The 13,289-nt window shown below is 39.5% G+C and overlaps 1 protein-coding gene across 1 annotated transcript in view; it reads right to left on the bottom strand.

The window, feature by feature from the left end:
* Positions 1 to 13,289, bottom strand: part of LOC120057223 (gamma-aminobutyric acid receptor subunit beta-4-like) — a 62,916-nt gene that overhangs the window by 17,968 nt on the left and 31,659 nt on the right. Inside the window, exons 2-3 of the mRNA XM_039005757.1 lie at positions 4,876 to 4,943; positions 743 to 963 (exon numbers count right to left, since the gene is read on the bottom strand). Coding sequence (XP_038861685.1) covers positions 743 to 963; positions 4,876 to 4,923 — 269 coding nt within the window. The 5' untranslated portion in view covers positions 4,924 to 4,943. The remainder of the gene's footprint in view (positions 1 to 742; positions 964 to 4,875; positions 4,944 to 13,289) is intronic.

Raw genomic sequence — 13,289 nt, forward strand, 5'->3', positions numbered from 1 at the left:
GATCCCTTATTGATGTGACTGTTAAATCAACTTCAATCAGTGTTGATGAAGGGGAGGAGACAGGTTAAATAATGATTTTAAGCTTTGAGACAATTGAAACATGGATTGTGTACATGTGTCATTCAGAGGGTGAATGGGCAAGACAAAAGATTTAAGTGCCTTTGAAAGGGTGTCGTATTAGGCGCCAGGCACACCAGTTTGCATCAATAACTGCAAAGCTGCTGGGGTTTTCACGCTCAACAGTTTCCCATGTGGATCAAGATTGGTCCTCCACCTTAAGGACATCCAGACAACTTGACACAACTGTGGGAAACATTGGATTCAACATGGGCCAGCATCCCTGTGGAACGCTTTCGACAAATTGTAGAGTCCATGCCACGCCGAATTGAGGCTGTTCTGAGGGTAAAAAGTGTGTGTGGGGGGAGGAGGTATACTCAGTGTATATGTCAGGTATTAGCATGTCATGTAATTGTCAAGGTAGGCTTTAACTACTTACAATTGAATCCTGTCATCAGAAATTCAGCTAAATAATTTAAGTTAGTCGTGCTTTTATCAGGGATTCTCTGGACTCATGTTATTTTTTATGGAAGTAAGGAAAGTGAAAAGGCAGGAGGGCCATGATACTATTTAGACACAGACCTAGTTTCTCATATGCCTTCCCAAGGTCTCTTCCAGTCCTGTCTGACAGGCCAGGCTTTAACCAGTTTAGTTACAGTAGAATTCCAATGAAAGTTAGCTGTACCTGAGCCCATATAACACGGTGCCATCAGGATGCAGTCGAATCATACGGTTCTTCACTGTCACGCCATGCAGGAAGGACTTCTTGTCATTGAGGAAGTAGGTGTCTGGGAGCCACAGCTGGTCTGCTACACGGTTATCCAGAGTCAGGTTGAGGGGCAGCTCAGCGTATGCCAACCGCTTGTCTCGCCAACTTTGCTGGAAATACATTGTGATGGTGTAATCCTGTGGAAAAAGGGCAAACAGCACCGTGAGATTGGGAAAAAAATAGTTGCTACACTCTTAGAAAAAAATGTGTTATCTAGAACCTAGATAACACATTATTTGGCTGTCCTCATGGGAGAACCCTTTGAAGAACCTTTCCAGGTAGAATCCTTTTGGTTCCAGGTAGAACCCTTTTGGGTTCCATGTAGGTTCTCCAAAGGGTTCTCCTATGGGGACAGCCAAATAACCCTTTTGGAACCTTTTTTTTCGAAGAGTGTATGCATTGACAAAAGCTTCAACTATGGGAAGTATAAGTTACCCTTACTGTAATTGCCCTATCCTACACCATACACTTACTACCCAATGTGCATAAATATATGTACATCTAAACGTATCATCATAGTCATTATGTGCAGAGTATATCAAAAAGCATTAACAGTGTTTTTCAAGGATACAATGGAAACATAATGAAAATGGGAGACTTACAGGGAAGTGATTTAAAGGCCAAGTTAAGTTGAACACCTCCAGTGACAGTACAGTATTTCTGAGTTTCGCATGATAAATGCTGCCAATTATTCTGGGAACCTCAGTGTCCCGAAATCTCAATATAATTGTCTTAAAACCATAATATACATCACATTTTATAAGCGGACAGAGCTAATCTTAGTGGTTATTCAGCTGGACATAAAATGACCTATATTCTCACAGGGTGTACCCTATCAGAAGAATATTCCATATTTTCCAGAAAAAAATATACTTGCTGCATCGTGAAAAAAAATTAATGAAATGAAATACTAACACAAAGTAATTTTGTTTTTCATGGCTTTCGTCTGAAACGATGTGGTTTTCTTTAGCTATGACTATGTTGGCTGGCTGACAAAATACAAAAATGAACAGCTAAAATAGACGAGTTATGGCGTTAGACATAACATACATGTTGAGATTATACAATGTTTTCCAAATTGACAATAACCAGGTTTCCATCCAACCTTTTTATGCGAGTAAAGTACATGTCGGATAAAAAAATGTAATGACAGGCCTTTGTCGGTAAACTTTCCAAATGTCAACAAAACAAAATACGCCAGCTAAGGCGGGATCTTTTTGTGTCGGTAAAATTAACTATGCGAGAAATATCGGGGGAAATGCTTTTAATGCACAAATATTGATATAATAATGACATTGTGTGGTCCTCCACTACGACTCGTCGGGAAAGCATGCCGTTTATTAGGCTACAGATGAAATAAGATAATATTCACAGGGAGGTGAAAGTGCAAGGTGATGAACTTGATGATCCTTTCTAATAAATATTGAGGGTCTTATTCTGGTGACATGATCAACGATGCTTGACTGCCGTTTGACAAATAGAAAAAATCTTGCTCTTTTGTCCATAATAATCTCATCATGTAGGCTATACCCGCATTGTATCTGCAAGCTGTTGGCTAGAGCTCACGTTCCAATACCAGAGTGGGCACACTCGTTATATAACGCACTTTTTTTTTGTGAGAAAACCCATCAGTAGAGTTGCAAATCTGCAACAAGTCAATTTGATGCAAACACATCTCTGGTGGGAAAATGCACATATTGTTTTAATGCCGATTTTAAATATTCGCATGGATATATGTCTCCAATTGGATGGAAACCAAGCTAGTCATATTGTTTTGTGTCTGTCTTTGTTCACAGGAACCTTTTTCAACCTTTTCAGCCCTGCACCTGATGCTACCTTCTCAAATGTCCAGGGAAACAAAAATAACATAAAACATAAGATAAAACTTGCTGTGTCTTCAAAAACACCGGAGTAGAAAATAAATCTCAGAAATAAAAAATGAATATATCAAAGCGCCTCACGTGCTTGCTCTTAAAAATAAAGAAAACAGCTTTGTACATGAGTGACTACCTCTAACAAATTAAAAATAAAATGTGCTATTGCTTGAAACTGGATGAAAATACTCTCGTGATTCGAAATGGCAACATTGCAGGGAGAACAAATCCAGAATACAAAAACAAAGCTCCTCTGGCTTGTGGGGGGGAGTGAACTCTTGAGTGTGTCTGTGCCACATTAAAGAAAAGAAAATACAACGGAGAGCAGAGAGACAGAATGATGTCATTGCAGAGACACCAGCCATGTTGTCTTCTTTAAAGAAGAAGACTGAGCCTGATTTCTCACCGCTCTCTAATAAACAGAAGTTAAATACGTAATATAATCAAGTAAATCAGATGCACAACATGTCTATGGTTATCCAATGTTTGCAAGGCCAAATATGATTGACTGAAATGGTATTATTGCATTACAAATACACCGAACAAAAATATAACACCTGAAATACACCATACATGTGCTATGTGGAGGTCATACAGTGCCTTCAGCAAGTATTCATACCCCTTACTCCACTATTTGTTGTGTTACAGCCTGTATTAAACATTTATTTAAAAAGAATGTCACTCATCTACACACAAGAAGTGAAAACATGTTATTTACATTTTTTTGCAAATTTATTGAAGATGAAGTACAGAAATATCTTATTTAAAAAAGTAATCACACCCCTGAGTCAATACTATACTGAACAAAAATATAAAACGCAACATGTAAAGTCATCAAAAAGAAAGGAGGACCAAGGCACTCTTCATATAATTAATTAAAATGCCTTTATTAGTATGGCATATTCAATAGAAACAAAGTTTTTTAAAAACCGACGCATTTCGGCTGCATGGCCTTCGTCAGGGAGTACATGTAAAGTGTTGGTCCCATGTTTCATGAGCTGAAATAAAAGATCCCAGAATTTTTCCAAAATTTCTCTCAAATTTTGTGTCCAAATTGGTTAACATCCCTGATAGTGAGCATTTCTCCTTTGACAAGATAATGTATCCATCTGATAGGTGTTGCATATCAAGAAGCTGATTAAACAGCATGATAATTACACAGGTGCACCTTGTGCTGGGGACAATAAAAGGCCACTCTAAAATGTTCAGTTTTGTTACACAACAAGTTTTGAGGGAGCATGTAATTGGCATGCTGACTGCAGGATCGTCCACCAGAGCTGTTGCGAGATAATTTAATGTTCCTTTCTCTACCTTAAGACACCTCCAACGTCGTTTTAGAGAATTTGGCAGTACGTCCAACAGGCCTCACAACCGCAGACTACGTGTATGGCGTTTTGTGGTCAAGCGTTTTTTCTGATGTCAACGTTGTGAACAGAGTGCCCCATGGTGGCGGTGGGGTTATAGTATGGGAAGGCATACGCTATGGACAACGAACACAATTGCATTTTATCGATGGCACTTTGAATGCACAGAGATACCGTGATGAGATCCTGAGGTCCACTGACGTGCCATTCATCCGCCGCCATCACCTCATGTTTATGAATGATAATGCACGGCCCCATGTCGCGAGTATCTGTACACAATTCCTGGAAGCTGAAAATGGCCCAGTTCTTCCATGGCCTGCTTACACGCCAGAAATGTTACCCATTGAGCATGTTTGGGATGCTCTGGATTGACGTGTACGACAGCGTGTTCCAGTTCCCCCCAATATCCAGCAACTTTGTACAGCCATTGAAGAGGAGTGGGACACACCAGATACTGACTGGTTGTCTGATCCATGCCCCTACCTTTTTTTTAAGGTATCTGTGACCGACAGATGCATATATGTATTCCCAGCCATGTGAAATTCATAGATTAGGGCCTAATGAGTTTATTTCAATTGACTGATTTCCTTATATGAACTGTAACTCAGTAAAATAGTTTACATTTTTGCATGTTGCATTTATATTTTTGTTAGTATACTGTACATTGAAACAAATGAAATTATCAAAATTGTAGTTTATAAAATGGGTGCATCATGCTTTAACCGCGAACCCTAATAAATAAAAATAGACACATTGAGTCAATGTTCTATATGGACAGTGCTACTGTAAGAGAAGGGGTTTTGTAACTCACCATGTTCACTTCTGAGATGGAGTCAATGCTAGCGATGTTGATGCTCATTCCTACGATGACTGGGGCACCTGAGGGAACACAAGAGCCAGTACAGTCACACAACAAATTCACACCATTATTCACACTGGGCCAAAAATACACTTCTAACATAACATAGGACAACACGTACACACATTATAATGTACTTTATTTGCAAAAGTAGTATGCAATAAGCAAGGCATGTTTTTTTCTGTTTGGTTTTTCTTTTTTATCTTATTCTTATTCTGTATAATGAAAAGCGCTTTACAAATGTAATCAACTATTATTATTATTATTATTATTAATGTTAAGATAAGAAAATAATCCAATTATCTCCACATGCTGGGTTATCTCAATAATTATCAGGATATTATTGTATGTACCATGATATAACTCCTTCTTTTTTTTAGATGCATTACATATGAGACTGGACCTGGACATTTCTGATGTGGGAGAGTGAATCAGACATTTTTGGGAAAACTGTCATAAATGTGTCACTGTGGGAACAAGCCTCGTATGAGCAGGAAGAGACCACTGACGGAATCGAGAATGAAGAAAACATACCATAATTACTTAAACCCATTGACCTTTATCATACAGTCTGTGGAAAGTGACCGAAAAAGGCTGCAGACTTTAAAGTAGGAACAAATTGGTGGGGGAAAAAATCATAAAAATTACAGAGGCTGATGAATAGTCAAATCCAATTTTTGGGAGGCTTAAAACAGCCATATAAAATCTGACTAAATCTTTCTTTAAACTTCATAAAATTGTAATCCATATGAGATTCAGGTACATCATGCTAATTTCACGGTCAATATTCTCGCCCCCCAAATCATGTAATCTTTGAGTATCTCATCCTACCTCTTTCTCCTCACAAGAAACGTAAACATTGAAGTGAAAGGGATGTAAAAGTGTGTTGATATTCAGCAATGTCAAAAGGGAATAATTAAAGGCCCAGTGCAGTCAGAAATGTGGTTTCCTTGTGTTTTATATATATTTCCACACTATGAGGTTGGAATAATATTGTAAAATTGTGAAAATAATGATAATGCACTTTTAGTCTATGAGCTGTTTGAAAAGACCGGCTGAAATTTCAGCCTGTTTTGTTGGGATGGAATGTTGCCTTCCATGGTGACATCACTAGGGCCATAACTACATATGAGGATGCCGTATTATTAATATTAATAACTATTTTTTTTTGACAAATCTTTTGGGAGCAACTCAATCGGGGTCTCAACTTACAGTTGAGAGTGAGAATAGTAGAATACACAAGGTGCCATTTAATAACTTACTGTTGAGAGTGAGAATAGTAGAATACACAAGGTGCCATTTAATAACTTACTGTTGAGAGTGAGAATAGTAGAATACACAAGGTGCCATTTAATAACTTACTGTTGAGAGTGAGAATAGTAGAATACACAAGGTGCCATTTCATAACTTAATTATGCATCAGCAGTTTTCATCTTGTTATATGTCACTCACTGACAGTCAATCAAAATGTCAGCAATTTTTTTTTTAGATTGGTAAATTAGTCTAGTTAGTCTAGCCAGCTATCTAAACGTGTAGTAATCATGGCCGAATTACCGACCGGAGACGCAGGGCACATGCCCAAGGGGGCGCTGACCCCCAGGGGGCCCCCATTGATTTTGTTAGTCACTCTCACTCAGAGACTGTATCAGATACCCTGGTTACGGCCCTGGACATCACCATGCGGTAAATTAGTTAATAGACCAATAAGAAAGAAAGTTACAAACCTCTCTGCCAATAACAGCTCATTTTCAGTTTTTCCCTCCCCACTAAGACCACTCCCAGACAGTCCTAGTAAAATTCTTGCTTGAGAAACTGCCCTTTGTTAATAAGCCATTTTTTGTTATTTTTGACTGTTTTAATTGAAAACAATCAATGTAAGGTACTTAATTGTTACCCAGAAAGCATTTGGTATTGAGATAAAAACGGCCGCATTGGAACTTTTCAAGGCAACATTCCTACATTTTTGGTTCTATTCAGATCTTGCTGCCCTTCAGTTTAGAGCAGCCTGGATTTTATAACGGACACTAGATCTGTCTTGAGTCAGTTAAAATAACAAATAAAAACAACATTATGTGCGTGGGCCGATGATGAAAGTAATAGCAAATGGAAGGTCAAAAAAGGTTTCGAACTAACCACAAATATACTCAAGCACTGCGTATGACAAATGTACTAAATTTGTCCTTTGCCTTCGTAGTGTGGAGTTAGTCAACCCTCTACAGATGCCCCGGGGAGTGCTTTAACTGTTGTTAAAAACAATGATATTAGAATATACCGGTTGACCTTAACCCCCATAGGAAATAGCAGTTGTCATTTTGTATTGTTCAAAGCGAATGCTGAATCTTTAGTTTTAAGAAGTGCTGTGCTGAACATGTGACGGTGGGGTGCGAGAAAGACCGGGAATCTTGTGCATAATCAGAGTTCAATTTGCAATTTCTTTGAAAATGTGTGCATATTTAACATAATTGCACCTGTCCATATATACTGTTTATCCATCGTCTGAAAGGTTGAGTGGTCAAAGAATGACGCTGAAATAGTGGAATGGTCAAAGTGCCACAGACTGTACGTGAAGAGCTCTCTGTCTAGAAGTTGAGGTTAAGTGCGGTGTTTTGGAAAACAACAGAGACATACTGACAGTACTGACACAAAGAACATAGTCTGAATGTCACCCAACTTGTGAATTTCTCTGGATAAGAGCATCAATGAGGAGGATACAGTGTATCTGCACACAGCATGTTAGTGATAGAAACAGAATGTGGCTAAATCTGTAACCTGGCATTACAATGGATACACGTGTTTCATTCACAAATATTAAGGCCAAGAGTGCATTGCCCCCCCCCCCCCCCCCAAAAAGTGAAAGACATTCTGGAAGTTGGGCTTTTTCATCCTGTAGGTCTCTTCACCTTCACAACATCTGGTGATAATTCATGCAGTGCCAACTTTGGAGCTCAAAGCAAGGACTCCCCACTCCCCTCACTTCAAATGTTCACTCCTTGATTTGTAACAATTGCAACATTTCTGCACAAGGGAATTGTGTCAACCCCACAAGGGATGAATGAGTCATTTCCCAGTCAGCAGACCACTGAATCATGATGATCAGGTGAAGGAGGAAGGAATTGTGACCACAAAAACAATGACCAAACGCTCACAGAAAAGGCTGAGAGTAACATCCCAACTTTTTGTTTCGGGACTTCTCCAAAGGTTCTTCCTGTTTTTAGCAGTGGCCGGGGAAGTACCATCTCAACCATTGGGTTCAATGCAGGTTTGTTACAGCAGTGTATTTTAGGTGAACTACAATTCCCTTGAGCTAAGAGTGGCGTAGGCAACAAAGGCACTTCCATACAGCTAGTGTATGTTCTGAACGTACATGTAATGTACCGTGCAGCTGCAGATAAGCTGTTAAAATGAATTGAAACATTGTCTAATGTAACACCTGTTTCAAGTATCTTTCATACAATTGAGAGCTTCCAAAGTAGCCATTACGGTCCAGTAAGTTCTTACTTTGTTACGAGAAAAAATCTGCACTTATGATTTTTGTCACAGACCAACGCTTGGGACATTTTCTTGAACAGTTACCTGGGCATTGCCAACTTTATCAGGTGTGAATCACAGATTTGCTTCTGAGAAACATACTGCCTGTGGGTTTTTGAAATGGCTGGCTGCCAACAGAAATGTTTTCTTAGTTGCATTAATATTTCAGAGGTGGTTTACCCACAATACACACAACAGGACATTTTGTAAAGCACTGCAACATTGGGCATTGAACAACATTTTTCTCAAACCACGCCAGGCAAAGGAGGCTGGCCCTGTAACTCATCCAGCCAAAGGTGTTCCACCTTCCCTCCAGAGACACAACACACAGACAAAGAAACAGAGAGAGAGGACTGTGAAAGATGGTATTGAGAGTATGGCTTCTGTAACTGCATCTCAGAATCCCTTCCAATTTGTGCACATTTAAAATGAATCTCGAAAACAGTGATTTTCTGAGTTTGTCTCAAATCCATGACCATTGTTTGTTTACTTTCGTTCCTTCCTTCAAATAATCCGCAGATTACTCTGGCTCCGGCCAACTCTGGAAAGATCTGACAATTACCATGTTTCTCCTAATACTGGCCCTGAAATTTTAAGCAGCACAGCACTTGACTGATAGTGCACATCTCTCCTATCTCTTCTTCTCTTCTTGACTGAGAGTGCACATCTCTCCTATCTCTTCTTCTCTTCTTGACTGAGAGTGCACATCTCTCCTATCTCTTCTTCTCTTCTTGACTGAGAGTGCACATCTCTCCTATCTCTTCTTCTCTTCTTGACTGAGAGTGCACATCTCTCCTATCTCTTCTTTTTTTGTAATCCTATTTTCTTTCCCCCTCTCCTCCAGCTCTAGCTGCCATGTTGCCACGGCAGACCACCTCTCTCTTAAATGCCCTGCAGCTTTGTCATATTTCCTGACCCATCTTATTTTTTTTAAAGAAGGAAAAAGTGGGGCCATTTTCCATTGCGCTTTGTGAAGGCAACTAGTAACAATTTTCCCCTGAGATGTCAAAGTACATTCGTTCGCTGGTTGTAAACAGAAAGCACAAAGATCTCTCTCTCTCTCTCTCACTGCATATTTTTGACCCTGCTTCAATGAAACAGAGGGATCCACTTTGCCACCGTGGCTTTCTCAAAATATAAGCACTTACCTGCAGCAGCACTTTCGTGAGCTGAAGCTAAATATCGCCTCGACAACAGCAGACTGAGATCCTGATAGAATGTTTCTATCAATTCATGTTTTCACATCGAAATATATTTGAGATTTTTTTGTAAATATTTGTACATAAGTGGCATCTGAAAATGGAAGAAGCAGGATCTCAAATCAGATGATTGTGTGCTAGTGTGTACGTGCATGCATTTGTACGTGCTTGTGTGTATGCTTTTGTGTGCTATGGGTGCTATTGTGTATGTGTGTGTGTGGGGGGGAGGGGGCATCTGTAATTTACTTTACTATTTATATTTGTTATTATTTTTTCCTTTTACTTCACTTCATTCCTAAAGAAAATAATGTACTTTTTACTCCATATATTCCCTGACACCCAAAAGTACTCGTTACATTTTGAATGCTTAGCAGGACAGGAAAATGGTCCAATTCACAATTATCAAGAGAACATCCCTGGTCATCTCTACTGCCTCTGATCTGGCAGACTCGCTAAACAGAGAACATCCCTGGTCATCTCTACTGCCTCTGATCTGGCAAACTCACTAAACAGAGAACATCCCTGGTCATCTCTACTGCCTCTGATCTGACTCACTAAACAGAGAACATCCCTGGTCATCTCTACTGCCTCTGATCAGACTCACTAAACAGAGAACATCCCTGGTCATCTCTACTGCCTCTGATCAGACTCACTAAACAGAGAACATCCCTGGTCATCTCTACTGCCTCTGATCTGACAGACTCACTAAACAAAGATGCTTCATTTGTTAAGGATGTCTGAGTGTTGGCTATCCGTAAATTAAAAAAAACAAGAAAATGGTGCCGTCTGGTTTGTTTACAGTTTTTTCCAACTGCTTACACACAAAATCTTTTCATGTCACACGATTTTTGAAACCTCTCACTCAAAGTGCAAAACTACACACCAAATATCCAAAACCATAAGCTATTTCTCAGCCTTTGACTCAGTTGTCAATTGCATAAAACACTTTTTTCAAAACACTACACACAATTCTCTACCTAAAACACAAAAATCTAACAGGAAGTGACTTGCTTTCCTTTTCCAAACACAACCAATCAAAATGCTACACTTATTCACCAGGTCACACACACACACTCCTCACATGTGCAAACACTAATAGCATAACTGATCACTAACCAATCACTGCTTTACTGTAGTATAGGCCTATACATAGGTCAAAGGTCAGATTACCTGTTTTGAACAATGGATGCCAACAATGGACAGAGAGCAAGAGGAGTAGGAGGGAGAGGAAGAGGAAGAATAGGACGAGGGCAAAGAAGAGAAGGAAGGAGAGCCATCTCTGATGAGATTAGGGCAGCACTTGTTGATCATGTGATCAACCACGGTTTGACCATGAGAGAGTCCGGACTGAGAGTCCAGCCCAACTTGAGTCGATTTACAGTGGCGTCCATAATTCGAACCTTCAGAAATGAGACCAGGTATGCAACTATCTAATGACTATTTTAGCATTACAGTAATGTACTGTAAAATACGTATGACTGCATAGTATTGCATAAACATTTGTAACTCTAAGCCATCCATTTACTGCACTGCATTGAATGAATGAAGTTGGTTATCATGCTGTACTACATTTTTTTGTACATTATTTACAGTTCCTATGCTGAACACATACTGTGTTTGAATTCTGTACAGAGTGGAAAGGCAAAGACATCATGGAGGACGAGGACGCTTGTTTACAGATGTACAAGAGACTGCAATTATAAATATGGTTTTGGCCAAAAATGCAATTAGGATTCGAGAGATAAGAGAGCATATCTTGAATAATGACACCATATTTAACAACATCAATGCTGTAAGCCTGTCGACCATACAACGCATCCTCCAACGGCACCGAGTGACGATGAAACAACTTTACAAGGTGCCATTTGAGAGAAACTCTGACAGAGTCAAGAATATGCAACATGACTTTGTAGAGGTATGTATGCAACCCTACTTCCAGTACTTCAGACATACCATATTTACTCATCTGTATATCCTTTTGTCTGTTACAAAGAGTATTGGAGCTGGATGCCCATGTAATTCGCCATTAATTTATTTATGTGGATGAGGTTGGCTTCAACCTCACCAAAACCAGGCGCCGCGGAAGAAATGTAATAGGACAGAGAGCAATTACCAATGTCCCTGGACAGCGTGGGGGTAATATAACTATGTGTGCTGCCATCACTCAAAACGGGGTCCTCCATCACAGTGCCACACTGGGTCCGTACAACATTGGCCATATGCTCACTTTTCTTGATGCAATTTACACAATGCTTGTCCCTGATCCAGATCAGGAGCCTGCTAGATTTGTGGTTTTATGGGACAATGTTAGTTTTCACCGGGCTGTTCTGGTCCAAAACTGGTTTGCCACCCATCCACAATTTGTAGTTTTGTACCTACGCCCATATTCACCTTTTCTAAATCCCATAGAGGAATTCTTCTCAGCCTGGCGCTGGAAAGTGTATGATCGCCAACCCTATGCCCGCATGCCGCTTCTCCAGGCAATGGAGGACGCATGTGGGGACATAGAGGTTGCCTCTGTCCAAGGTTGGATACGCCATGCTAGGACATACTTCCCTCGATGTTTGGCAAGAGAAAACATATCTTGTGATGTGGACGAAGTATTGTGGCCAGACCCAGGCCGGAGAAGAGATGAAGCGTAGCTTAGCACTGGTGACTGCCCCCCCCACCTACCAATTCCTGGACTGCCCCCCCCCGGGACCCCACACACACAATTGTGTTCTTTACTGTATTCTAAAGAATATACTTTTGGTTTACATATATTTATGGTTTTGTTGTATGCTACTGTATACAACAGTAATGTTTGGCCTAATAAATATGTTCTGTTTCTACATTGCATTGGTGTTTACAGTGTACTTGTTACCCCTCTCAGCAGATTACTTTCACTGTAGAACATTGTATTGAAATGTAGATATAAGCCTATGAAAGACCAAAGAGCTTTAGATTTAGAACAACAGTGTTTACATGGTATATCCCAAAATGTACTATTATGAAAGTAGTGTTTGCCATTTGATGCAAATGCTTCATTCTGACATGTGTTTATGGCATTTTGAATGCAGTGTTACATTTTGAAGGAGATGTGAGGCATTTTGCATTTTGTGTGTGCAGTTTTGGGAATTGTGTGTAGTTTTGAAAAAAGGAGACAGTTTTGAAAACGTGTGTAAGCAGTTGGAAAAAACTGTAATATAAGGAATTTGAAATAATATATACTTTTAATTTGATACTTATATTTATATATAGTATCTTATATTTTAGCAATTACATGTACTTTTGATACTTAAGTATATTTAAAACCAAATACTTTTAGACTTTTACTCAAGTAGTATTTTACTGGGGACTTTCACTTTTACTTGAGTCATTTTCTATAAAGGTATCTTTAATTTTACACAAATATGACAATTGGGTACTTTTTCCACCACTGTGTGTGTGTGTGTGTGTGTGTGTGTGTGTGTGTGTGTGTGTGTGTGTGTGTGTGTGTGTGTGTGTGTGTGTGTGTGTGTGTGTGTGTGTGTGTGTGTGTGTGAGAAAAAGAGATGGGGGAATATCGATGTCCAGGCCAAACCCCAACTACTATTAGCAATTATCACATCACAGTGTGTCAGCACTTTCCACTACTTTCTCAAATAAGCCGCATCTAAG

The sequence above is a fragment of the Salvelinus namaycush genome, chromosome 12 (assembly GCF_016432855.1).
Source record: "Salvelinus namaycush isolate Seneca chromosome 12, SaNama_1.0, whole genome shotgun sequence".
Taxonomy (NCBI): Eukaryota; Metazoa; Chordata; class Actinopteri; order Salmoniformes; family Salmonidae; genus Salvelinus; species Salvelinus namaycush.